Here is a 27,521-nt window from a genome sequence, read left to right on the forward strand (position 1 = left end):
TTCAGATTCCTGTAGTCCAAACCCTATTGCTTTGTTCACTGATGTCCCACCCTGTTGACTGTACTTGTACTATGTAATCCGTCTTGAGTCTCAGGCCGATTCCCAATTAGCCTTGCTGCAATCTCACACTCCTTTTTCCCCGTGGTGCTTTTGCCTGATTTTGCACACACTGCTGCGAAGCTGCAATTTGCCCCACCTCTTTCCCAAGTTCTCTCCGTGGCGTCAACATTCGGTTTTCAGTGAATCCTATAGCCGAGGAGAGAATTTGGGAAAGAGGTGGGACAAGTTGCAGCTTTGCAGCAGCATGTGCAAAATCAGACAGAAGCAACACAGGGAAAAGGAGCATGAGACCGCAGCAAGGCTAGTGAGGAATCGGCCTCAGTGAGGAAAGGTGGACTGTAAATGATGAGGAGGTTGTGGGGGGACATGACCGCTCTCTTTAAGAATCTGAAGGGCTGTCACTTAGAGGAGGGCAGGGAGCTGTTCCTGTTGACAGCAGAGGAGAGGACTCTCAATAATGGATTTAAATTAAGGGTGGGAAGGTACCAACTGGATATTAGGAAAAACTTTTTTACAGTAAGAGTTCTCCAGCCCCCCCTCCCCAAGCAGACATCGGATGAGGTACACAGCAAGTGTCATTCGCCTTCAGAGAGCCATGCAACGGGGTCCATTTCTATCCAATGCTGATGCTTTAAATTGTGTAGCTAGCCAACCTATCTCATTCCGGCGAGACTAGATACTTACCATCCAGTGAGCTCCAGCAAGCAACTTCTCAAAGTTGTCAAAACCTAGCCATAGTTATAAAAAGAAAAAGAAAAAATAAGCCAGTGGGAAATCCAAGCCACGTATCCAAGACCAGAACTTCAGAAGTTGCATTACTAGCTCTGGGGATCCAGATTGATGCGAGTTCCCTCTAGCAGGACTGGAGAAGTAAAATGCATATTTTAAAAATAAATAACAAATTGGATACGTGAATTCCTCTCTTACTGCCATTCATAGGAGGAAGCTACACTAAAATAGCTCTATCTGGGAAAGGTATTTTTGAAAATGCCTGATGCTGAAATGGCAGCAAGAACTCAGGGGCACAGGAAAAGCAACCAGGTAGCAAGACCTTGGCAAATGCAGCAGCTGAATGAGCAGAAGGGGGTAGGATTGTCAACCTCCATATAAGGCCTAGAGATCTCCCCACATTACAACTGCACTCCAGACTACAGAGATCAGGTCCCTTGAAGAAAATAGTAGCTTTAGAGGGGGGACTCTACAATACTGCATCCTCTTTCCCAAACTTCATGTTCCCCAGGCTTTGCTCCCAAATTTCTAGGAATTTCCCAAGCAGGAATTTGCAACCCTAAAGGGAGGGATGCTACTAAGGGTTAGACTTATTTTACTCCCTGCATCAAGCAAAGGTACAGAAGAACAACATTTCAATGCAATGCAAGCAGTCTGCACAGAAATCTAGCAGGGCATTCTCCTGAAAGAATGGTTTGCTTGTGCTGTGGGAACATACATACCGATGTGCAGGGCGATTGACAGACCAATGGCAGACCACAATGAGTAACGGCCACCAACCCACTGAGAAAAGGAGGAAAAAATGAGAGGAGTTATTTGAGCTGCCAAATAAACTGGAGGGCTGGGAGAGGAAAAGGGCATTCACACTGTTCTCTACAAGTCAAGTAATTATCGTTCCATCGTTAGTCAGTGGATATGGTGCCCTTGAGACCCTTCACCTCCTGTATTTTCCCATCCTCACGGAGAGGAGGGAGGTTGTTCTGATCATGAAACCACATGAGAGGTCTCCCTGCAGGATCAGCTGTTTGTACAGGCTCTGCTGTGCTGCCCGGCTAAAACCACAGGATACAATGGAGAGCTCGTTGGCTGGAGAAAGGAGGGGGTGGCATTTAAAATGCTCCCCCCCCCCCCCGCAGCCGTAATAAACCATGAATCCCTGAATTGTCTGGGGATTTGTGGCTTTTGGTGGTTCACTGTTTGTTTGGTTTGTGAAATCAAAGGAACCATCCTTTTCCCCGGTTAGTGCTCATCCCTAGTCTGAACCCAACGGACAAGGTCCTGTTCACACAAAAATAAAGGGGAACTGAAGTTCTCCGCCGAGATGATCCTGGCTCTGCACACGTTGAAAGGAGTTCTTGGTGAGCGCTATGCCACCTCTTGAGAGGCTGTTCCTGACTGTTAACAACTGTATCTTTGAGTCTGAATGCGTCTTGTTTTGTTCATACTCCAGTCATGTCTGTTAACTAAGGAAAGGAAAATCTACTATATTTCTAGCATTTCCCCAGCAATTCTCTGGTGAGACACTGGGAGGAGACAGTGCACAGTCTGGGGATCCCTCAGTGTAGCAGACATGATTGTCCACATCACACTAGACCAGGGGTGTCGAATTAATTTGCTATGAGGGCTGGATCTTGACCTTGTTGGGCCAGGTCATGTATGTCATAAAATATAATACCAGGTCAGGGAGATACAAACTTTATAAAGGACATAGACAAGCACACACAGCCTAATTCACCTTACTGGCTTGCTGAGCCTCAGCCAACAGGAGGAAGAGAGGCTTGGCTCAGTAGCTCTGCTGTGCAATTGAGAGAACCTGGCAAAGCTAGCTCTCCTTCCCCCACTTCCCTCACTTGGCTCTGTAGTTCCTGTGCAATTGAGCAAGCCTGAAAAAGCAAGCAGTGATGCAGAAGGAAGCAAGAAAGGGGGAAGGAAGTAGATGACAGCCAGTTGCCCAGGGGGCTGACAGGAGCCCTCCGGGGGCCTGATTCAGCCCCTGGGCCGCATGTTTGACATCCTTGCACTACACATGCCTGAGGAACAAAAAAGACCCATGCCCCGTGGGCCTTCCACCTTTTGCAGCCTGAGAGGCAGCTTCTGATAGCAGCAACAAATCTTCTCCAAATCTAGTCTGAATCAGTTAACTATGCAATTAATATTTTACATTATTTATATATTTAAGCCCCACTTTTCTCCCCAATGGGAATCCAAAGGGCCTTATTGTAACAACTCTCTAAGGTGGGTTAGCCTGAGAGTGTGTGACTGGCCCAAGGGTACTCAGAAAGTTTCTGTAGCAGAGCAGGATTTGAATTCAGGCCTCCTGGATCCTAGTCTGACACTTTAATTGCTGTTACCCTGATTCTGGACCAACTCTTTTAGATAGATATTCCCTTTTTACTATACTAGGCCTGTACAAGTTTCAGGCTGGACTGACACTTGACTTTTACTGCCCTAGATTAGATCCACCAGGCAAATGTCACAGCCTAGAATAGCTTCTCAAGGCTGGGTGCAGTGAACTATCTCTTATTACCCAACTGCTACCTAGACCGAAGCATTCAAAAGTCTGGTTGCTTGACCTTTGACAAGCCTGTAGGCAGAACTGTCAGGACTTTCATTATTTCAGATTCCCAGATGTGCCTTTAGCTGCACCTCCTCCTAAGTGAAAATCACTGCAAGATCGTGCAGAGAAATGCCAGTCTCAGCTTTCTCCAGTGCAGTCAGAAGTGGCTTTCCCAGTTCTCACACTGCAAGGAAAGCTGTTTTGGAGTGTGTGGGACACCAAGATGCAAGAAAGGACAGGATTTTGAGGCCTTCCTTTCTTGACTGACAAACACTTCAGAAGTTTAAATGCAACGATCTCCCTGAGCCCCAAATCAATTTGTAGGTGTGGCTCCTCCCCATTTAATCATTCCAATCCAACCTGAGAAACAGGCACAGGTTTGCTCCAGTGCAGAGAGGGTCTTCTCATGCCCATGTTTTATTTTTGCCCCAGTCCATAGATCCTCACACGCCACTGGAGTCAACTGTGTGCAAGGACTGCATAACTTGGTCATGAGACCAGGAAACCAAAAGGAGACAGACAACAGGCAATGAAAAATTAAAACATAGAGACATCAACCCCAAACGCAAGCGCGGTCTTGGATACAATACAATATTTTACTTACATCCCAAAACTCAAACATGTTCTGAGTGTCAATTCCAAAGTCTTTAACTTTTGGCTACAAGAGAAGAGAGAGGGCAATTAACACACACGGCAACATGTTACATCTACTGAGCATGCTCCCCACTTGTTCCAAAGGGCTACGAGGTCTATGGGCAGCTTCTGAGCACCACCGGTCCCTTGCTCTGGCTGTCCACAGCCACTTTTCTGCAGAATCCAAGAGCATAAAATCATTACTTATGAACAAGGTAAAGAATCTTGAGAATCTTGCTGAAAACTCGATGGGGAGGGCAAAACAGAATTTCTTTGGGGGTTTGCTCAAGTCCTTCTCTCAGATAAAGCAAGAGTGGGGGGGAGGGGGGGCGACCATTCTGACCTAAACAGAGCAAACTGCAACATTATTGTCTGTGATCATTCCTTCTCTCTATTGGCCACAGGAGGTGGTGACAGCTACAAGCATAGACAGCTTCAAGAGGGGATTGGATAAGCATATGGAGCAGAGGTCCATCACGGGCTATTAGCCACAGCTTATTGTTGGAACTCTCTGTCTGGGGCAGTGATGCTGTGTATTCTTGTGCTTGGGGAGAGGGGGCAGCGGAAGGGCTTCTAGCCCCACTGGTGGACCTCTTGATGGCACTTGGGGGTTTTTTGGCCACTGTGTGACACAGTGTTGGACTGGATGGGCCATTGGCCTGATCCAACATGGCTTCTCTTATGTAATTATGTTATGACATATAAGAGAACGCAACAGAGGCAGAAGAGGCCTCCTTTCATCAGACTTATGACAAAGCATCAGCACCCTAAAAGCAAAGTTGAAGAATCAAACATGTTCCTAAGAATATTTACTTAGAAGTAAGTCTAATTTCAGAGATATTTTCTTTTAATTAAGCATAGCTGGATTATGGTTGCAAAACTAACTACAACTCTGAATCAGTAAGAGGTCCCCCCCCCCCACTTTTTACACTCCTATCTACAGAATCTATAAAACTTAGCACAGGTTGTTTGAAACAGTGGATGGTTCCATGTCCTAAGGGGGAGGGGGGAGTGGATTCCCCCTCCCCGTGTCCTTACATACAGACCACCTTTTTGCCTAAAAGCATTATTTTCCAACTTAAATGCCAAAGGTACCACACAGACCATCACAATGTACAATTCAGAAGAGCTTTAGAACTTTGACCAGGGAAGACAGAATTTCCATAACAGTGCTTCTCCTGCCTCCTAAACCTGACCATGGCTGGCCTAAGATCCACCAAGTTTGCCACAGCTCTCTGAAATTATTACCCCAGCAGTGTCTTTTGAGAAGTGCAGAGAATCTCTTCTCCACCACCCCTTTCCATCTCAGCCCCTAAAATGAAACTAGCCCAACTTGCAAAAGCTAGATACTTACAGCATTGGTAGACAAGGCAACAAAGTGCTTGGCCACAGCAGAAGGCTTTTAAAAAAATTAAAAAAGAGATGGTTAGGAACGAAAAGACCAACTTTGCAAGATATTCTGAACTGCAAGATGTCTCTTGTTGACTTCATTCAGTGAAAAGAGGCCTCAAGCAGAGAGCCCAGGCAAGAGACCAGATCAGAAAACGAAGATTGCAATGGGGAATATTTGCAAACATGCCGAATCCCATTCGCTTCTGCTGCATTGCCTCCCTTCCCCCCACAAATGAAAGACTAATTCCCCTGCAGAAGAGCTTACAGGCCAAATTTAGAAGGAGGGGGAACAATTACAAGGATAAATGCAAACATATACAGACCTTACTGCCCCCCCCCCCCACCCAAAAAACTCTTTCTGGAAGGTTTTGAGCTAGGAAGCTGGAGGGGGAAGTGGAACCAGCTGAGTATTCTAGGAGGGGGCTGCAAGCAGGAGCAGCAAGGGATGAAGGTTGGAGAACTTCAGGACAGTTGAAGAGGCCAATTGGAAGAGGGCATAGAGATGAAACCTGGAAGCATATGGTCACTCTGAAAGTCCTGACTGCCCCCAACCCTCACGGTGGTATTTCTACAACTGCAGGCTGATGTAGATTGCAAGGATTCCCTGTGCAATCCAAAAGGTTCTGGGGAACTTTTCAGAGCACAGTTCATACAAGTGCTGGCCAGCTTTTGTTGGGCCTTACCAACCTCCTCATGCAAAGCATGACCCCCTCCCCAACCCTTTTCAATACTAGTTATAATGAAACCAGAGTACATTCTGCCTCCCTGCTGATCTTCATTCAAGTCAGGGCTCCATGTAACTAAGCTCTACGTCATGTAAAACCATGGAGAAATGCAACTGAATCTCTGGGAGTGTGGGCAGAACACAGTGGACCTGGTCTTGCAGCAGTTCCATGGTCAGCTATAGATGGAGGCATTCATATTGGCTGCAAGAAGGTCCCTTGTCCCCTCCCCTCCCTTCAAAACCAGACCACTAATCTCACTGTGTACAAAGCACCAAGTATGCCAGAGCTGGCACATTAGAGAGTCTCCTCAGCATTTTCCTCAGCATTCTATCTCTTGCAAACCAAGGGTGGGGTTACACCAAGGGTGCCTTGCCCAACGGCTCCCCCAAACTCCCAGAGCTGTCAGCTGATGGGGCTTCAGGGTTAAGAGGCTGGAGCTTCCAAAGGGTCAGGAGCTTTGGCTTGCCTCTGCCACCCACAGTCTGTGGCCACCAGGAAAGCTACACCTAAGGGCCAAACTAGATAGGATACTGCTTTAACGAGATGGGTTAGCCAACCCCACTCTCATGCTCCTCAACCATTAATTCCCCAAATTAATGCAGGGGCCTTATTTGGAACAAAGCATGGGGCTGAGGGTGGGTGGGACTTCACCTTCTCCCCATGAAATAGTTCCAGGGGTATGTTATTTGCCTGAGGGAGGGGAGCTACAGATGGACATCCAACTCCTTAAAAACATCTAATCAAAGTTGGCCCTTGGATTACAGTTGCAAGAATTGATCTATCTAATTGCACCAATTCTAACTTTAGGGCATTCCTTATATTTACATATGAGACAGGAGAAAAGAGGGAAAGACACTGGGCAGGAGCATATAGTAACACCCTGTTATGGCTCTGACCTCCTGCATCCAGCAACGGACATCAGCTAAACACTCCATCTACCAACTGGGGCAAGCAATGCTTTCTGACTCCATCAATTTGGAAATTTAGAGCTGTCTCTCAGTAACATTAGAGAGCTGAAAGAACAGCAGGCAAACAGCATCTTTTCATGAAGACTTAATAAAGGCCTCCACTGAAGGCCATCTATTCATAGTCCAGGCATCTGGCCGACCCCTGTTGCAAAGATAACTGGGTTTCAAAGTGTAAGGGGAGTTGCCAAGTCTCTGGGGCACTCAAAAGCCAGCCAGCGTCTCATGTTTCCTTCTAACTTAACCTGCTCTGTAACATTCCAAGGCCCAGATCGATGTAGTCCTCTACATAGATTGAGGCTTGGTTCAAATGTAATGCTCCTTGCAAGCTTTGAAAAGAAGCAGCAAGGGGGGGGGGGGGCTCAGGAAATGCAAATTCCATTCAGAGTGAATTTCCAGTCTCCCTTCTGTCATCTGCATGATGCATGATTTTGTGCTATAAGTGAATCAACATTAACCAGAGCTCCCATGTTTTAAAGTGGGTTTGCAAACCATGGTTCAGAGAAACCCCAGGGAACATTAGCACTGTGTTTGTGCACATGGTCAAGGCTGACAGTGGGAAATATAATCTAGAGCATGGAACATGTATTCCAGAGGTTGTATTGTGACCTGCAAAGGATGGCTGGGTGTGAGTGTGTGGCTGAGTTACCACAGAATGGCCTAAAAAGGGGGAGGGGGGGTAGAATTCAGCCATATATCAGACATGTCTCAATTGAAGCTCTCCTCAGCAATCAATCATTGAGAATAGGCACGTCAGCTGCATTGATAGCAGACTTCATTCACAAATAGAATTGGGAGCTTTGAAAGGTTCAAAGAGTACTGGACAACCACACTCTTGACAGAAGGGGGGTTCAGAACCTGGCCTCTGAGGGAGTTTACTCTAAAAAGACTGGGCAGGAACCTTTACAAAAAGATGGTTGTCCCCCTCCAAAACATTTACAGCCATGTTGGTAATGTCTTTATTGCAAGCAGGCAGGAAACTCCCTGTTGTGGGCTTAGCAGCTGAGCAAATAAGTTCAAAGATGCACACAGTGACACTTACATCATTAGCAGCATGAAGGAACCATTCTTTGGCAGTTTCTGCATTAGTGATGGTTTCCTGGGTGGTGAAAGTCTGCAGGAGACAGGTTAAAAAAATCGTGGTCAAGACACAAATGCAAGACACGCGGGAACACAAAATGCTTCAGATCCAAATCGCAGGGATAGACCCCCCCCCTAATGTCTCCTGGGGGAGGGGTAAAGTCACTGGTCCTTCTCTTCTCTAGCCTTCAAGGCCCTGCATGGTGCTACAAAGGGAGGAGGGGACTTCCCAAAAGGTAATCCTGGAACTGCACAGTAGGGAGCACAGAACAAGATTCAATAATCCCAGGTGCTAGGTTGCCCTGGTGCCCAGAAATTTCACCATCACCCTGTATTTACAAAAAAAAGGTATTAGTGTCTACTGAAAACAGTGCATAATTCATTTATCATTTCCTATCAAAATATATTCTGTTATATTGATTTATTTACTTATTTTATACCACTGCCTTTCTCCCCAAAGGAGACCCCAAAATAACTTTGTATTTTTCTTCTCTCCTCTATTTTATCCTCCTAACAACTCTGTGAGGTAGCCTGAGAATGTGTGACTGGCCCAGAGTCACCTAGTAAGCTTCCATCGCAGAATGGGGATTCAAGCCTGGGGTCTCCCAAATCCTATTCCACATTGTACAATGTCAAAATATAAACACGCAGGCCAACGTGCCATTGCTCATTTATATGAAAACTTTTAATTTATACCATTCCATAATTAGGGCAGACCTGGGAGGAAAAAGAGAGATTAAAAAATTACGGTGGCTAGGCTTAAGGTTGTGGCCAATAAAGCCAAAATGGCCAACAAATTATTGAAGGAAGCAAAGATTTACACCATGAAATGCTTCCTACACTGGCTCCAGTACTAAATTCAACAGAACATTTTTTTTTAAACTCAAAATTTTTTATTTTTTATTAACAAAAACAAAACTTCCATATAAGAAATACAATGTTGCAATATTTTAAACATCGAAAAGTAATCCAGAACACACACACACACACACAAACCATAACAATACCAACAAAAGAAGAAGAAGGAGAAAAAAAAAGAAGGAAAAAAGAAAAAAAAGGGGGGGGGAGGTTAATTATATTGTCTAAGTCCCACAGCCTAGCTTCCGGGGTTGGTCATTAGTGAGAGCAAATGTACCCCAATACAAAACAAAATTTAGATATTTCGTTGGCATTTTGTTCTGCTTAGACACATTAGCATTCACGTGATCAAAAAAGTTAAACCACTTTTCGACAAAAAAATCTGCCTTAGGATTATCGCTAAGTGTAAGTTGGGACGCTATTTTATCCTGTATAATCATTTCCCATACCTTTTGGAACCACTGAGTAATTGAAGGGACACTTGTCACTTTCCAAGACTTTGCCAGCAAGAACATTTTGAAAAAACGATAACAAAATTATGAGAAATTGCAGAGAAGAAACTAGGTTAGGGTTGGAGGTTAGCTTTTTGTCGGGGTAATAACAGTCAAGGTTACTACCATAAGCCATTCATAGAACTCCTTTGTCATAGTCAGGCCTCGGATTCAGTGAGAGCTGACAGGAGCGCAGCTCCTGAATCTTTCTGAGAGTTCCACTTCCTTGTCCATCGAACAGTATGTGCAGCTGCATAACAATCCCTGGATGAGCTCCACCACCTATTTTTCTACAAAATGACCCCTGGTCATAGTAATGATAAAATGATGCATTAGGAGTTAGGGTAAAGGAGTTAGGGTTAGGTTTTGTGGCAGTAATAATGAGAAAACATGGTCATTACAATACAAGGCTGATAAGTGAAGTATGGCATTTTTGGATGGCTCCGATATCCAAAGAAAACTGGTCATGGTTTGATTTCTGTGTACAATCCATTGCAATGACACAAGTCCATTCATTGCAACGAGGTGTGTGCTGGCAACCCCCAAGTGGACTGTGCTCCTTTATGGGATCAATAATTTTTGCTTTGCCATGACATCCAACCAACCCAAAGACTGATTTATATTGCAACACGGGCTTCTTTGTTCCCCTTGATGTTCGAACAATTCCATTTGCTCATTAGCAAACAAACAAACAAACAAAAAGATGCCTGCTTTATGAAAGGCATAAATGTGGCCAGTCAGGCAGTCTGGTCAGGATCCTGCCCCACCCACCCCAGCCATTGGAGTTCATTCATCCATTAAAAACACAGCTGTGAGGACCAACATCACGTCCACCCCAGTTTCCTCCTTCCATCTCCAAAACCTGATTTCATTAAAACAAAAGGCTGGTTTATAAAGCAAACTCATAGGAATGCCATTCATCCCTTTCCAAATCCACCCAATTATCCCGACAGCTGAATAAATGAGAACACAGAAATGCTACTCATCCTAACAGGAATTTCAGCCTTTCAGGCAGAGGGCTTGAACTGCCTGATTTATTCACGCACACAATGCCGGTGGGTCTCTCAAGTCCCCTTCGGGCTCCAGCATCCTAAACCCCCGTCTGCGGCTTCCAAGACAGGATAACAAGGAACACTCACCCAACCACTTGTTAGAGCCTGCAATGCCTAGAGTTAAAAAGGATCCTTCAGCAGGATAACACTTGCTGAACAAACTACGAGACCTGTCACAAGTTCAGCTCAACTTCACACTGGTCCTCCTTACCAAAGGTTCTTGTTAACAAGTGTCGCTTGATCAAACAGAAGACAAACAAAAGCTCGCAACAGCATCTGACTAGACAAGGGGTGGCCAAACTTACTTAATGTAAGAGCCACATAAAATTAATGTCAGGTGTTTGAGAGCTGCAGGACATGAACATTTGATGTTTGAGAGCCACAAGGAAGGCAGGGGGAGGGAGGAAGAGGTGGAAAGAAAGCAACTTGATCTTTAAATGCATTCTCCAAGCTGCCATCTGGCTTGGCTTGAAGAAGGGATTTAAAGAGAGAAATGCTGTCCTCCTAGCCGGTTGACAGGGCAGTGGGGGATTGGAGAGCCACATAATTTATTTTTTTATTTATTTTATTCGATTTATATCCCGCCCTACCCCACCGAGGTGGGCTCAGGGCGGCTCACACACATAATGTGTGTGAAAGAGTCACATGTGGCTCCTGAGCCAAAGTTTGGCCACCCCTGGACTAGACCTTGATTCCACCAAGGGAGGCTTTTCTTAGCTGGACATGTCCAATAAACAGATTTTATGAGTAATCTCCCTTGGTGCCCTCCTCTCCAGTCCTCCGCCTTTCTTCATTAACACGCATCTGCCCTGATAGGTCTCTGCACCGAGGCATGATTGCCTTAGGAAAAGTCTGAGCCCAGTGGCACCTTTAAGATCAACAAAATAAGCCTTTGTGTGCATACACCGAAATGGAAGTTACCAGTCCATACATATATGTAGAGGGTGGGCAGCAAATTAGGATACAACACGATAAAGGTGTTTAACAGATGCAAGGACCAAGCTGGCATCACAAGCTTAGTTTATATTGTCTCAATTTATCTATCTTGGGAGTTATAGTTACTGTCTTGGGAGTTATAGTTACTGTCTTGCAAAGGACAAGACCATGAAAATGGCTGCATAATTCCGCCTATATTAAAACTCTGAAGTAGCACCACAAATTGCTATGTTTTACTGTTTTAATACTGCAACTTATAATTGGTGTTTTCATGACTGTTAGCCGCCCTGAGTCTGTTCACGGAGAGGGCGGGATAGAAATTTGAAGTAAATAAAAATTAATAAAATAAATTTGCCCACGCCTGCCATTCTGCAGGTGTACCAACAGAAGAACTAGATTAACCTCAAGATGGTACCCTTCACCCACTCCCATGACGATTTAGCAATAAAACACAATGCAGCTTTTGTATTTTAAGGGAGACAATGCATACATACATCAATACATACATCTTGAAGTCAGACATTGTGTTATATGCTTCATCGCTGGACTCATCTTAATGGCTACAGTTTCTATATCGTTGGGCTCAAAGCAGCCAGCTTTTTTTCACTCAGTCTCAACTGATTCACCTCGGACTACAACTTAACTTGGCTTTTTAGCCACACAGGTCCTGCAACCCCCAGCACAGCCTTTGGGGGTGGTCAAAGGACCCTCTTTCACCAGTAGAATATAGGTAGGATCCAATCATATACACAGCCCCTCCAAGAAGACTCAACAAAACAGGCATATTACTCAATGTGAGGGGCCGCTCCTCATTTTGATTTCTAAAAATTGTGTACTCAATTCCCCTCCACCCCCCCTTTCACTTTAGAACAAATAGAAGATGTGCTGAAGAAGGAAATGCAACAGGAGTCACCTACCAGGACGCCTTCCATAGAACAAGTTACTTGTGAGAATATGGCTCTATTAAAGCTATTGCTTTTGTACCAGGGCGTTTGTGCAGGCATGCGGCTTGCATCACCATAACTTCTCTCCACCAAATTGGGGAAAGGTGCCCCCAGGCTTACTTTCAGAGCACAAAGCGGCCTTATTTCTGGCTTAAGAGTAAGCATTATTTTCTCCTGGGATTCCACCCTTGCTGCCCCCCTCAATAGTAAGGTGCATACCCAGAGTGACCACATGCAGAGATGCCACAGGTTCTAGGAGCTGAATGTCTTGGCATCTTGTGAGCCATGGAACGATCCAATCACATCCTCCCCGCAGAGAGACAATTACCCACCACCCCCAGAGGACACAAAGTCAGGGCAGTCACCCATGCCAAGGGCACAGCGATGCGCTTTCTCTGCTGGTTCGTTTTGGGCTGACAGAAGCCTTTGTTCCCCTTTCAGCCCATTAGCCATTCCCTCATGCCCCATTAGCGCATCTTGGCACACTCTTTGGGAATGGATGAAAGTAAAGCAGGGATGCTTCCTTTCTGACTCACAGGGCATACGTGCACACACAGCGTCTTTGTACCCAGAACTGGATTTTGCATGAGCCACTGAGGAAGAATGAAAAAAGCATCTACTCTCCCCCAATACCACCTCCAAACAAGAAAATACCTTGGAAGCAATAATGAAGAGTGTCGTCTCCGGATTCAGTTCAGCCAGAGTTTTGGCCATGTGGGTACCATCGATGTTCGAGACGAACCAAACCCGGGGACCTCCCTTGGAATAGGGTTTCAGAGCTTCAGTCACCATGAGGGGGCCCTGCAGAGAAGTCAAAACCCAGATTATTGTGAAATGTCTTGCCTTCAGCCGCTTTCCCCGTGCAGCAAAGTTAAAAACACAAACTGGACAACTCACCAAATCTGATCCTCCAATCCCAACGTTGACCACATCAGTCATGGCTTTTCCAGTATAGCCTTTCCAGTCGCCACTGCGAACTTTCTGCACACAAGAGAAAAATTGTTACCAAAAAAAAGGGCAGAAAATAAAACTGGCCACTGGCAAACTGATGCTTATAGCTGATATTTTGAAACCCCCCAAAAAGAACTGGGGACTCTGCAAAACCAAGTGAATAACAGCCATCTCAAGACGTTTTCTTGTAACTGAACAATCCCGTAAGACCAATGTAAACTTTAAAAACAAAGAAGGAAAGATATGGAGGCATCAAAGAGTGTCCTGGACAGCACAGGCGTAAAGGTGGGAAACAGTGATCAATATGAACATCTCAGTGATCAATATGAACATCTCAGTGATCAATATGAACATCAGTATGAGCCAGTTTGGTGTAGTGGTTGTGTGGCCTTGGGTCAGCCATAGCTCTGGCAGAGGTTGTCCTTGAAAGGGCAGCTGCTGTGAGAGCCCTCTCAGCCCCACCCACCTCACAGGGTGTCTGTTGGGGGGAGGAAGGTAAAGGAGATTGTGAGCCGCTCTGAGACTCTTTGGAGTGGAGGGAGGGATATAAATCCAATATCTTCTTCTTTTCCTGTCTGACACTCTATGAATGTGGTCAGGGCCAAGGAAGCAAGTGGCAAGACTGGTTAAGAGCCTGAGCAGTAGTGTGCCAGCAAGTTCCTGATTCAAACTTTCAACTTCTGATATGAACTTACCAGGTGGAGTTAGACAAAGCTCCCCGCCCCCCATATGCAGATAGCTGAACTACCTAACAGGAATGTCTAAAGGCATGTTGAACACCAACAATGCAATCTTTTAAGTCTGTTGAGGTCAATGCACTTAGAAGGATGCAACTCTACTTAGGGCAGCACTATAAACATCAAGTTTGGGCGGGGGGGTGGTTAAGATAATTTGACAGAAGGTTTAAGATAATTTGATGGAGCCCTGTGGCGCAGAGTGGTAAAGCTGCAGTACTGCGATCTGAACAATCTGCTCACGACCTGAATTCGATTCCGGTGGAAGCTGGGTTCAGGTAGCCGGCTCAAGGTTGACTCAGCCTTCCATCCTTCCAAGGTCAGTAAAATGAGTACCCAGCTTGCTGGGGGGAAAGTGGAGATGACTGGGGAAGGCAATGGCAAACCACCCCCGTAAAAAAGTCTGACGTGAAAACATCATGATGCGACATCACCTCAGGGTCGAAAACAACTGGTGCTTGCACAGGGGACCTTTCCTTTTTAAGATAATTTGACGGAAAACTGCAGCATTTCTGTGTCGTTAAATAAAAAGCAAATCGACCCAGCAAAAAAAAGTTAAGGAGAAAAGCTATGCACAGAAATGGGCAATTTGGTGCAGAACCACCTTTGCGTGGTAGTCAAACATCCCCAACCCCCCTTCAAGGGACACTAACAGCCTCAGCTCCTTTCTGCTGCAGCTTCTTCACATCCACTCTCACCTACTGTGACCCACATTGTCCATTCAGTTCCTGCCCTCCCTGCCAGGGCCACTGCAATTAGTGCCAGTCATTCTCCAGCTAGGAAGATGGGTCTACACCAATCCATTCCAAGTTATGAACGGTCACTGGGCAGTTATGCTCTTCAGTCCCTGGAGGGGGGGGGGAATTCTCTAATCTCAGACTCTAGATGCAATGAACAGGGAGGATTTAATGTCTGAACATGCTCCCTTCCTCCTACCATTTTCATGTCAGGCTGGGCTAGAATTCTCCACCGGCGTCTCATTTTCCAGGTGCAAGGAACACTTCTCTTCCCTCCCGCAATCATCTCATCCCCTGCTTCATTCCCTGTTTGGAAGTCCCCATTCCTCCCTTGTTTGAGAATCCCTGCAAGCACACCACCTGATGTCAAATGCTTTCGGGTCTCTCCCAACGTTTAACAATTCCTTGTGCCGACATGATGCCTCACAGCAGAACATGTGATCAGGCTCCAAAGAAAAGCCTCTGTCAACGGTGTGTGACCCATGACTGCTTGTTCACACATGATGCTGTTTGACAGTGAGGTCGGCTGACATACACCCATGAGCAAACGGTGTTTGGTCTTGCAATTGGACCATGGAAAAAAGAAAGAGCTGTTCCAAACTTGCCCCTTCCCCACTCGCATAAAACCACCTTTGACAGAGTCAAGCCACTGGTCAGTCGAGGTCAGCAATGACTACTCTGACTGGCAGCGACTCCCCAGGGGCACAAGTTAGGATCTCTCACATCACCTGCTCCCCAATCTTTTGAATAGAAGTGAGGGATTGAACCTGGAAACTCCTGCATGTTGAGCAAATGCCCTACAATGAGCCACGGCCTCACCATGATTGGCCCACAGCTGTACACACATCAGCAGCGTGAATACCACCACTCTGTTCTCAACCTGGGCACTGCTGTACAGCTTCCATTCCCTCCAACAGTGTTTGCAGAGAAGAGCTTCCCAGCTCAAGGGACAGTCAAGAGGTCTGGATCCAACCCTTCGTTTTTCTTAAGAAAGGGTGGCAGTTTTTTCTTATTCCCCTCCCTCCCATGCAGATCCATGCTCCTGAAGATTTACTGATATCCAAGGAATGAAACTTGCTACCCCTCCTTAATTCTCTAAAGTTTTCTTAACTGCATGGTTGGATCCATCACTATTTTTAGGAATTTGCTGCCAATGCTTAGGGCAAAGAAAAGCGCTGAAAGTATGTTGAAGTATTTTCAAGTCAGTCATGATAAAGTTAAACTGATGCTGCGTGTAAACAGGGTATTACCTAGCTAAGCTGTAACCTAACCAATTGGGAATAGAGACAGTTTCCTGGGTATCTGCAGGGATAGACATGCAACAGAATTTCGCTCGGCAGGTTGCTCTCTTAATCATACAGCAACAAGACTGATAAGAAGAAAGGGGCAGGGAACATTGCAGAATTCAGAGGAACCCCCTCCAAAGAACAAACATTAGTGACAAAAACACTATTCTACCAGGGGAAAGCTATGACTAACAATCGTGTCTGGTAAATATTTCTACCTGGCAGAAATTCTTCATTTTCTCCAAAACTTTGTTCACTTCTGGGACGACATCTTTGCCTTCAACCAAGATCGGGGTATTGGAGCGATTCCGCAGGGCGATGTGAAGCACAGCTCTATTCTGAAAACAGGAAGAAGTTCCAGGACAATTAGGGTGGGTTATGAGCAGACTGCTCTGGCAAAAACCAACCTCAAAAAGAGAGAAAGGCAGGCAAAGCTATGGTTAAGTCTGCACAACTGAAATACAGTTCACAGTAACTTAAATCCTGGCTTGCCACAACAGAAGGTAATGAAACCTTCTGTATCCTGGGAGGAGTGGACTACTAAATTCAGATCCTGGTTTGATAGGCCCTAATCCATCGCAGTTAATCCATCACAGTTAATGGAATGTCCTGCATTCAGACAGAATTCAATATAATTAGAATGACTGTGGATTGGTGCAATATTTGAACAGAGACACAGTCTCAGACAGATACCAATGAATGGGAAGAGACTTTACCTCTAGCTATTGTTGCAGTTGCTTCTGTGTCCCTTTCCTCCTTCCCAAATTTGCCTGTTCAAATAGGGATAAAGAAATAGCTCCTCACTGAAACTGCCAAGATGTTATGAGGGTGCAATGAAATACTCTGACATGAACATTTTAAGTAATTTCCAAATCAGAACACTGTTCACACATGAAACTGACTTATACCAAATCAGACCCTAGGGCCACCAATGTAAATTTTAGCTGTTCTGTCAACATCTCTTCAGGGTCTCAGGCAGAGGCCACTCCACAGACTCAACATCACCTGTGCCTTTGCAAGTGGAGACGGTGGGGACTGATCCTGTGACCTTCTGCACTGAGCCACAGCCCCTCCATGCTGGAAGCATGAAGTCTGTTTTATCCCAGACCTCACCTACAGAAATCATTTGGTATCCATCTGCTGTGCTCAGAAGCCCTCCCATACGTTTGTTGCTCAGAAGCAACCAGCCCTCCCATATGTTTGTGCAAAACAGCAACTTGTGTCAAGGAAGAACTGCCTTCTCTTGCTGCCACCGGTGATACACTGAAGATAGATGGGCTAGTAACTTCACTAGGTGTCTTTTATACAGTTTGCCAGAATGAGGTTTGGGCAACCTCCCATTCTGGAAGCAATTATTTGATCCTGTGGACAAGGTCCATCTTCCTTTTCTCCCTAGTACCAGCCTTGCATATCAAGGAGGCTGGAAGTAAATTGGACTCCGAACAAACAAGGAAGGGTGTGTTTGTATGCGTGTAGAGTTCCATCAAGTCACAACTGACTTATGGAGACCTTGCAAGGTTTTCAAGGCAAGAGATACACACTGCCTGTCTCTGTGTAGCAACCATAGAATTCCTTGGCGGTTTCCCATCCAAATACCAGCCAGGGCCGACCCTGCTTAGCTTCTGAGATGAGGCTAGTCTGGGACATCCAGGTCAGGGCAGAACTACCATACCCATATTTAAACAGTTTTAAGCAGTAGCCATTCATCAAATCTCCTCAAAAGGTACTGGGCAGCCCAGCAACACACACACACAACAGCACAATTGCAAACAGCCACCTCCTTCTGGAACAGAAAACAGTCTCTGATTTTGAGACGCTCCAGAAGTTGCTCAATGCACATTTGAAGCTATTTAACCATCATGGTCTGCAAAGAGAACCTGGGGTGCCTGAGTTTTTGGGGAGACACAACTGGCTAATATGCTCCGCTACAGCATTTGTGCAAGCATTCAAAGCTCTTTGTATGCATCACTTCAATAATCCCATCATGGGCTCTGGTAATATCCCCATGCCATTGGGAGGAAGATCGAGGAACTGTCTTCCAAGGCCATGAAGAGAGTTTGGGACAAAGATGGAGGTCAGCAGGGGAACTTCTTGATTCTTAGCTGTTTTCACACTGCATCAGCTCTGCCTTGAACCCAACATAATTTAAAGTGACAACCCAGGAAGGAAGAAAAAAACAGAGACCAGTTCAAGCTTGTAGGGCAGGAATGTGTTTGGTTAAAAGCAACACACCCTGGCCAGAGTTGGACCATAGCCACCAGTAAGTGCTTAACATGCACATCAGGTGGCTCAGAATGTGTTCTTGTTTTCAATCAAGCATCAGCTATGGAAATTAAAAGCCTGGTTCTCTTAATCCCTATCCTGAATGGCACAGGCTAGCCCAATCTTGCGAGTTCTCAGATGCTAAACAGGGTAGGCCTTGGTTAGTACTTGGACAGGAGACCACCAAGGAAGAATGGAGTTGCTATGCTGAGACAGGCAATGGCAAAACACCTCTGTTCAACTCTTCCCTTCAAAAGCCTGCAGGGCTGCTGGAAGTCAACTGTGACTCGAACAGCACCTTCTACCAGCTCTCTTCTTAGATCACAAAAGCCTACCGTGTCTGAGTAGGATTATGGCAACAGATTACATGAACTTGTTGACCACTGAAACCACTACAGGAACATGAATTATTATCCTACACTGCAACCAGGATAGAGAGAGAGACAAGGTGACTTGCTTGCCCACTAGGTTTTACTTATTTACCCCCTACGCTGTTCAGTGGGCTCAGAGCAGGTAATGGCAGTTTTCTTACAACTAGTGAACAGTTTGTAGCAGAAAAGGGTGGGATGTGATAGGTCCATCCAGCAGAACTATGCCCAAGTACACAAGACGTACCTCTGTGAAGTTGATCTTTTCCCCAGAGAACATTTTCTCTCTAGCACTCTCAACACCCCTTGATTTTGCCTGAAAGTGAAAACAGACAATTCAGTATTGAGTGGAATAAACCTAACTAACAGTTTAAGTAAGTACCTTGCTAACAAGAGGAGAAAGCGCTGCACAACATTGGCCTTCTCTTCCTCTAGGTTAACTCTGAATGCACATCCACGTTCCTACTGAAACTGACACCTAACTGGACTACGGTGGAATTCAATGCTCTGTCAAACAGCACTGCATCTTGTACTTCTCAGGGAATGGTTCTATCTCCAGGGAGGTTACGTATAAGTATACAGGAAATGGGTTTAAAAACCTAGCTGCTGTGGTGCCAAATAATGTTTATTGGAAATTCAGTCATAACACTACATTTTGCCAATGTAGGTTTTTAGGGGAGAGTTCATCTTTACTGTATCAAGATGTGTTTGGCATGTCCCGTAAAGCAGGGGTACCAAATCCTGTTGAGACTGTGGCTGCATGTAGAATTCTGAGAACGGGGAGGGGATGCTGCACAAAATGGCTGCTATGGGAGGCAGTCACAACATGGCTGCCGTGGGAGGCATCAGCTAGTCACAACATGTTGGGTAGCTGCAAACCAAGAACCCTTCTTTGAAGGAGGTAGCCATTTCCAAATGGGTGCTTCCTGAAGACACAAAGGTGATGTCTCCTGGGCTCTTCTGAAGCACCTCCTGCTCCAGTGAACTGCAAGAAAGCCAGGAATGGCTCTTTGCTTTGAGAAAGAAGGAAATATATTAACTTGCACCATGGTGCCCATGGATACCTTGTGCTGGGGATCGCTATCATATGGCTACACTAATGTTTAAGCATAAGAAAAGCTGGGGTTTCATTACCAGTTCAATCAGCAACTTCATTACTTCTTCTGTAATCAAGTTCTTGGAATAGTCCATCAAGATGTCCCCATGGTCAGTATTCAGTGTCATGCTGTCAAAAGATCAAAAGATGCTCATAGCGCCCTAAAAGGAGCAGGTAATGGACGAATATCCCAATGCTAGGGCAAGAGTTCAGGTACCATGCCTCACTTAAACATGCCTGATTTGAAAAGTTTTGTTAAGAGGATTTTGTTCCCCTCCATTCAGTCCTCCCGCACAAAACTAGTTCGGAGAGGTGCAGCTATTCAAGTTAACAGATAACACAGAGAGGTGATTTTAATAAATGCACCCAACCAAAAACAAAAGTCTTGACAAATCTTCGTCGCCTTTCATTCATGCATGGAAACATGGTCTGAGCAAGCAGCTTGAATAATTTCAGAATACTGGAGCAATTCAACGAGTGAGAACAAAGTTTCTGCTCATTTCCATGTCAATCCCATTTCGGGTAAATCTGTCAAACCCCCCTCCTTTCAAACCTCAACTGTCCCAAGTGAAGCTCTCTAAATTATTTGGGCTTATCCTGACAAGCAGAAGGCATGCATGCCTTCTGCATTTTTGGCTTTAAAAGAGCATAAGCTGATTTGGAAAGACAGATGTTACTTGTCTAAACTGTACATTCAGATTTGAGAAGACTCAAGGGCTACATCATGTCATGCAGCGAGCCCTCAGGTTCAACCACACCCAAGGTAAAAAATCTCATGCAACTGCAGTTGCCGTGGGAAGTCAGAGTAGACATCCCAGGCTACAGCCACATGATTGTACAGACAGACCCTGTGAAGGCTACATTACCACATTGGTCTTGCAGTGACTCAACTAGGAGGTAGGAAGTAGTGACATAAAATGACATCTACAAGCCAAGAGATTGTCCCTTTAACAGGGGCTGCAGTAACAGCCCAGGTGGCTCTACAATGCCTGTAGTGGCAGGATTCTGGTTTGACTTCTACAGCTGGATTTACAGAACCTCAAAGAGGTTTCCTTCGCAGCCTTCTTGCTGGAGCATGGTCCACTCAAGCTGGAATGCAGCATCTCAGTGACACAGAACCAGCAGGGGAAAGAGATTCACCTGTCTTGACTTTCTCACACTCTGTCTTCCCTGATCTCACAAACAATCATCATCTCTATGTTCCACGCTTTTAATGGTGCTCCATGAAGAATTTCCAATGTAGACTTCTCAAGTCAATACATCACAAAGCATTAATGTAAGGGGACATAGCAAATACCAATGTACTCAACCTTCCCAGGTAACAAAGCGGAAGATGCAGATCCCCCCTCTCTCACTAAGTGGCAGCATGAACTCAAAATTCAAACCAAGTATTCAACAATCATGGCCAGAAGACGTCTGCAAAGACTGATACTGCCAAGCTATCTGGCAACCTAGACTAGCTCAACAGGACTGCTAAGAGGGTTTGCTCAATCATGAATTAATGGGGTAATGTGGATAGATGCAGCCAGCCCTCTTCCACTATCTATGATGACCTCCTGAGGGCTACACCATCATAAGACAGTTGTCAGGGATGCTCTAGGCTGATCCTGCATTGAGCAGGACGTTGGACTAGAAGGCCTGTATGGCCCCATCCAACTTGTGATTCTAGGACTCTAGAAGGTCAAACCACATTGATCATCCAGCATGAAAATGTTTTTGTGTACTACACCTGCAGCTATTTCAGCTGCAACCCAAGGCACACCTACACTGGAGTAAGCCCCATTGGACTAAGCAGAACTCCCAAATAATCATGCTTAGGATCTGTGTATGAAACTCATGCTGCGGCCTCACGCTATCCTTGTAAAGAAGAGAGGAAGTACGCATATGTGCACATGAAATTTTTCCTCTTTGGCCAGATGCTTCTAGAACTAACAATGACTTTTGGAAGTCCCCTTTAAGAAAGGATTGCTATTTGTCTTGGGCAATCCTGAACATCTCTCTCATCCCATGGTATGTGCTGCCAGAACTCCAACCACCACTTATATCTCTCTCTGTGTTACATGCTGTCAAGTCACTTCCAACTTATGGCGCCCCTATGACTTAACGACCTCCAAAACATCCTATAATTAACAGCCTTGCTCAAGTCCTGCAGACCGGAGGTCGTGGCTTCCTTGACTGAGTCAATCCATCTCATGTTGGGTCATCTTTTCCTATTGCCTGTAACTTCTCAGAAATGCTTCCCCTTCTCAGCCCTACGAAAGGAAGTAAAATTGAACAGCAACAGAATGGGTTATTAAAAATGTGTTCCCTGCCCACTGGACCCCACATTCAGAAAGTCAACACAGCTCCAGTACTGGGGGGGGGGGGGGATGTTGCTGGGTTTCAGAGTAAAAACTGCACTAGCTGCCTTTCTAGCAGAACGTACAGTGTACGTAGAAGCTCCATGATTAAGATTTCAACTAACAGGGAAAAACCCTGAACTCACTTTCAGAACGATTCTGCTATGTTGTCACAACCAGGAACATTATGTATTTCAAAATTTGAAGGAAGAGTCACTTTATTTGAGGGTCCTCTGCATTATTATTCTTTTGTTGAATATAAATGTAAACCATTATTTTAACGACAAGCTTATGGAGCATAGCTGTCCCAAGTGCTGAATATTTTTGAGCCCCTGGCATCACTTCATTTTTCTGCATCCAATGGCAAAGATTCTGCACAGCAGCCTTGCCTGGAAGGACAGCAATTGCCTTCCATAAGCAAGCCACAGATAGAGCACACATACCTTTCCTCCCACCCCACTTTCTGGCAAGGCCACCACACAGTCCCCAAAGTGTGTGTGGCCTAATATGCCATAGCGTTGCACTGTATTCTCCCCAGGCAGACAACTGCTGTTCCCGCTAAGTCTCTACTCTGATTATTGGTCTGAGGTTAGTGAGAGTCAGGGCTGCAGTCCCAGTAGTGGTGTTCTGCATCTGGCCAGCACTATGGCAGCTGTCAGTCTGGCTTTCAGGAGCCAGCACAAACACCAAGAGTAACAGAGCAGGAGCACGGGTTGTGACCTGGTAAACAGCAAAGGAAGAGCCCCCAAAGACAAAACAAGTGAGATCTTTGTGTTTGGAGATCCCAGAGAGTAAGTATTCATTAAAAAAATGAATTCCCTTTCTGTTCACCATGTAAATGTAGGACAGCCCTGTCCAGTTCCCTCCCTCAGAGGCAAAATTTTCCCTCCATTTTTCTTTCCTTTTATTGACTGAGCCACCCTCATAGTGTGTTTTCTTCTTTGCTGAAGAACTCCGGCTGTCCCACCCTGCCACAGTACAATATTTTGGCTGCTGGCTCAGCTCAGGAACCTGAGGGAAGGATCAGGAGTCCCCTTTAACTTAAACAAACGGCACTTGAGGTGTTTTTAAATTCAAAAATTACAAAATGTTTTATTTAACATAGAAGGGAAAGGTCAAGTGAAATCAGGGGTTGAAATTTCTGCAGTAAAACCAGTGCATGCACAGACTTTAGTTCTTATGTTTCAGGACAATGAGAATTTTTCACAGCTTAAATCTTTAAGTTGAGAGGCTTTAATTCCAGTGTTTTCCCCAAACTTGTCAGTCAGTACCCTTTCTTTCAGCATTCTCTGACTTCTTTGGTTTCCAGGAGGCTGGTATACTCTTTCCAGCACCCCCTTCTCTTGAAATACCAGTACTGGTCTTGAATTTTTAACTGATTCTTAAGGTCTCCAAATGCAGTTTCTATCAACACCAGAACAGGATTCTCTGTACTCTTCAGAGCTAACACCCTGTTTGACCGGGTAGGGAAACTCTCCTTTCACTAGAAGATCTATTCCCCCCCCTTTTTTTGGCCAGAATGGTAGTTTCCATCTAACTACCCACTTGTCCTTGCTGACTTTCCCCAGTTCTCCTGTTTGTGTCAGTGCTGGATTCTGAAACTGTCAGTACTCAACTCTTCTCAGCTAGGGCTGAAATCAGACTGAATCCTCCTCAGCATCCACTTCAGAAGTCTTTCTCTGCTCAGCTGATGTAACCAGTCAATTCTCTTGGAACAACCTGTCACTCAGGGCTCTCTGGCTCTGTGAAGAATTAATCCTTCACAGTCTTTTATCTGTTTTACACAGCACTTTTAAGGTTTTAAAAAGTGGAGTTCAGTCACAGCGAGTGTACCAGGGTGAACAAACACTAAGACTTAAGCTCAAGGAGGAACAAGTTATCTCTACAACTCAACCTAGGAACGAACTCTCTTCTTAATGGAGATCTTTCTCCATTTTTCTCACTGTTAGTTCTGTATCTCACAGCAGCAGAACTGAGATTTTTTTACTCTGCCTGGATTGGTGTTGCTTTTCTTCACACACCCTCCCTGGAAGGTTCATTAAGAGGTAAAAGGTCCAGTGCGATTGCAAAGATAATTTTAAGCAGTTATTAGGTAACACTAGTAACACACTGCCCTGTCTTACGTAATTTCCCTGCACATTCATGCCAGCCAGGATATTGCTTAGCATGTTAGGTTTTAGTTTTGAATGTGCAGGCTGCCTTGAGAGGGAGAACAGGTACAACCCTTTAACGGTCTGGTCTGCCTGATGAAACAGCCAGAAAAGCTACATCATACTGAATGGCTTTCCTATAAAATCTCACTTTGCAAACTGAAGTTTCCTGCACCTTTACAAGTACACATCACAGGACACAAATGCACCCACACAGTTTTTTATTTAATGGACATGTGGACAAAAGTTCTGGCCAGGTCAGACAGTTGTTTCCCCCACAAGAGACAGTGCATATCTGAGTTCCCAAAAGAGGCAATGTCCACAAAGGAAGACAATAATGTGAGAAGCATTTTTAAACCTCTATACCAGGGCTTGTTTTTGAGCAGCAACGCACAAGAACGCAGTTCCGGCTGGCTTGGCATCAGGGTGTGTGTGTGGCCTAATATGCAAATGAGCTGCTGGGCTTTTACTACAAAAAGCCATATGCTAAACAATGGTGATGCCAGGGGGGGGGTGGCCTAATATGAAAATGAGTTCCTGCTGCACTTTTTCTACAAAAAAGGCCCTGCTCTATACCACTGATCTAGAAGATGATGATATTGGATTTATATCCCGCCCTCCACTCCAAAGAGTCTCAGAGCAGCTCACAATCTCCTTTACCTTCCTTCCCCAGAACAGACACCCTGTGAGGTGGGTGGGGCTGGAGGGGGCTCTCACAGCAGCTGCCCTTTCAAGGACAACCTCTGCCAGAGTTATGGCTGACCCAAAGCCATGCTAGCAGGTGCAAGTGGAGGAGTGGGGAATCAAACCTGGTTCTCCCAGATAAGAGTCCACACACTTAACCACTACACCAAACCAAGAAGCTCATGCATCCGGATTGAAATGGAAACCTCTTTCAAATACATACTTTTTTGTGGGTTTTGGGGACTTCCCTTGATTGTATTTCTAACATCTTGCCCGATTCAGGATCGAACACACAGCTGAACATCTCATTACCAATACAGAAAAGATTTTGCAATGATTAACTATTTAAGATGGCAACAACGTGGGGTTCTGAACCTAATTTGTACACTGACTTTTAACACGGGGGTGGGGCGGGGAGAGAAGAATCCTAAATCACTAATTAGTTTCTTGTCAACTCCTGGGAATCCCAAAGGCTTTGCCACCCCAGAGAAGTCAGACCAGCCCTCAATTTTTCAATTACCATCTTTGCTACCTATGCTGGACCCATCTCCTAATCTGGGTGGAAGGAAGACAAGGTCTATTTCGAACAGCTCTCGAAGAAGATCCCTTTCAGGGGATTAGTTACAAAGAACTCCGCCTGCTTGCAGGAGAAACACAGCAAAATTAAAGCCGATTAGGGCCTGTACTCCCAAATCCATGCTTGCGTGGAACAGCAACCCTTGCCTAGCTTGCACGGAATCGATCATTCTCAATTCGACTCCGGCAAGCCACTATCAGACTGGAAACCCAGGCTGCATTTGATATAACGGCCGCGAGGGCAAAACCAAGCAGCGGCTTTATTTGCATTAAATCATGCCCAAAGATCAGAAGGGAACATTAAATCTTCTGCGTGTCTCTCTCCCCCTCGAGTATGTCCTAGTCAATATTTCGCTCCCCGAGCTTAGTTTTGACAACACGCACCGACCTGCTCTTTAACAGGGGCCCTAAAACACCAAAGGGTCAAGGCGGGAGCAAAGAGGAAAGCAATTTTTTTTTTTAAACCGCATGTCACGGATGATGAGCATCGATCAGCGACTGACGGGGGACCCCCCGCCCGGTTTATGCCACAGATCGGAAAGCGAAGGCGAGCAAAGCGAGGCTTCTCATGACTCAGCTAGCCAGGGAGGCAGCTCCGAGGCGGGCGCCCCCCTCCCCTGGCTGCAGCCGCGCTTGTGCCTCTCCGCACGTACCTCCTCGCAAGGAGGAGTCAAGGGCAAGCGAGCGGCCTCCCGGCAGAAGCTGCAAAGGGCCAAATCCCGACGCTTCCCCGCGGTCCCGGCTCTTTGCAAAGGGAGCGGCGGCGGGGGACGAAGGAGGGGGGGAATCTAATTGCCAGGGATCCCTTGCAAACACGTGTGCGGGCATGTGCGCGCGTGCTTCCTTCCCCCCGTCCGCCCGGGGTCGCGCAGAGGCGGAAGCAGCTGGAGGGCTTGCAAAGCAGCCGGGGCGGGCGGGCGGGCGGGCAATCGTCCCCCTCCCCCGACTGGCCCCGCGACCGGACCTGAACTTCTGGAAGCGCTCCGGGTCGCTCTCGAAGAGCTGCCGCAAGACCAGCCCGGCGGCGTGGCCCTTGTACCACTCGAGCAGTTTCTGGAAGCGGGGGTCGCTGGAGAGCGCCATGCCGGGAGGAGGAGCAGCAGCGGCGGCGGCGGCAACCGGAGGTGGAGGAGGAAGGAAAGGCGAGACAAGAAGCGGCGGGCGAGGCGCTTTTGAGCCGGCGGGCTCCTCCCCGACCCCGCCTGGTGCTGCGCGGCCCGCCCCTTGCTCGCCTTCCAGGCCGATCTCCCACGAAGCGGAGTCGCCTCGGCTTTAAAGTGTGGTGGAGGGTGACCGCAGGGTCGCTGGAGGAGTCGCTGCTCCGGCCTTTACACACAAGAGGGCAAGACTTCCTCTTTCTAAGCAGCCCTGGCTTTTATTTTTGGCGGTGCTGGTTGTAGTGGTGCCTGAATCATTGGACTCCTCTGCCAACAGAGAGTTACCTTTCCAGAGCAGGCTGCCTGTTGGGCTTCTGTGTCACTGCTCTGGGCTTTCATTCATTCGGCCGCTGTACCTTTTTCTGATCCTGCTGTGCTCCTGCTATGTAATTTCTGCACCGTTTAACCTGCCACGTTAATGTTTATACTCTGCTTCAGCTGTGTTTCAGATCTCTGCTTAGTTTCAGATTTCTGAAATCCTTTTGCATTGCTTATTAGATGTCCCAGCCTGTCAGTTGTATTGATCACCACTGTGCAACCCATCCTGAGTCTCAGGGAGAATGTCAATATGGTGGTGGAAAGTGCCCTCCAGTCGCAACCCTTCTATAGCAACCTTGTGGCGTTTTCAAGGCAAGAGAGGTTCAGAGGTGGTTTGCCATGGCCTGCCTCTGCCTGGCAACTCTGGACTTGCTTGGCAGCCTCCCATCCAAGGAGAAACCCTGTTTGGCTCGTGAGATTGGGCAGGCCTGAGCCATCTGG

The 27,521-nt window shown here is 46.2% G+C and overlaps 1 protein-coding gene across 1 annotated transcript in view; it reads right to left on the reverse strand.

The window, feature by feature from the left end:
* The window catches only part of GPI (glucose-6-phosphate isomerase), a 36,894-nt gene extending 10,109 nt beyond the window's left edge, over window positions 1-26,785 (reverse strand). The window contains exons 1-11 of the mRNA XM_060254487.1: window positions 26,570-26,785; window positions 19,895-19,985; window positions 19,008-19,076; window positions 16,349-16,468; window positions 13,320-13,403; window positions 13,077-13,223; window positions 8,104-8,175; window positions 5,334-5,378; window positions 3,951-4,004; window positions 1,512-1,572; window positions 745-788 (exon numbers count right to left, since the gene is read on the reverse strand). Coding sequence (XP_060110470.1) covers window positions 745-788; window positions 1,512-1,572; window positions 3,951-4,004; window positions 5,334-5,378; window positions 8,104-8,175; window positions 13,077-13,223; window positions 13,320-13,403; window positions 16,349-16,468; window positions 19,008-19,076; window positions 19,895-19,985; window positions 26,570-26,688 — 906 coding nt within the window. The 5' untranslated portion in view covers window positions 26,689-26,785. The remainder of the gene's footprint in view (window positions 1-744; window positions 789-1,511; window positions 1,573-3,950; window positions 4,005-5,333; window positions 5,379-8,103; window positions 8,176-13,076; window positions 13,224-13,319; window positions 13,404-16,348; window positions 16,469-19,007; window positions 19,077-19,894; window positions 19,986-26,569) is intronic.
* Window positions 26,786-27,521: the final 736 nt, after the last annotated feature.

This window comes from Heteronotia binoei, chromosome 14 (assembly GCF_032191835.1).
Source record: "Heteronotia binoei isolate CCM8104 ecotype False Entrance Well chromosome 14, APGP_CSIRO_Hbin_v1, whole genome shotgun sequence".
NCBI classification, from domain to species: domain Eukaryota; kingdom Metazoa; phylum Chordata; class Lepidosauria; order Squamata; family Gekkonidae; genus Heteronotia; species Heteronotia binoei.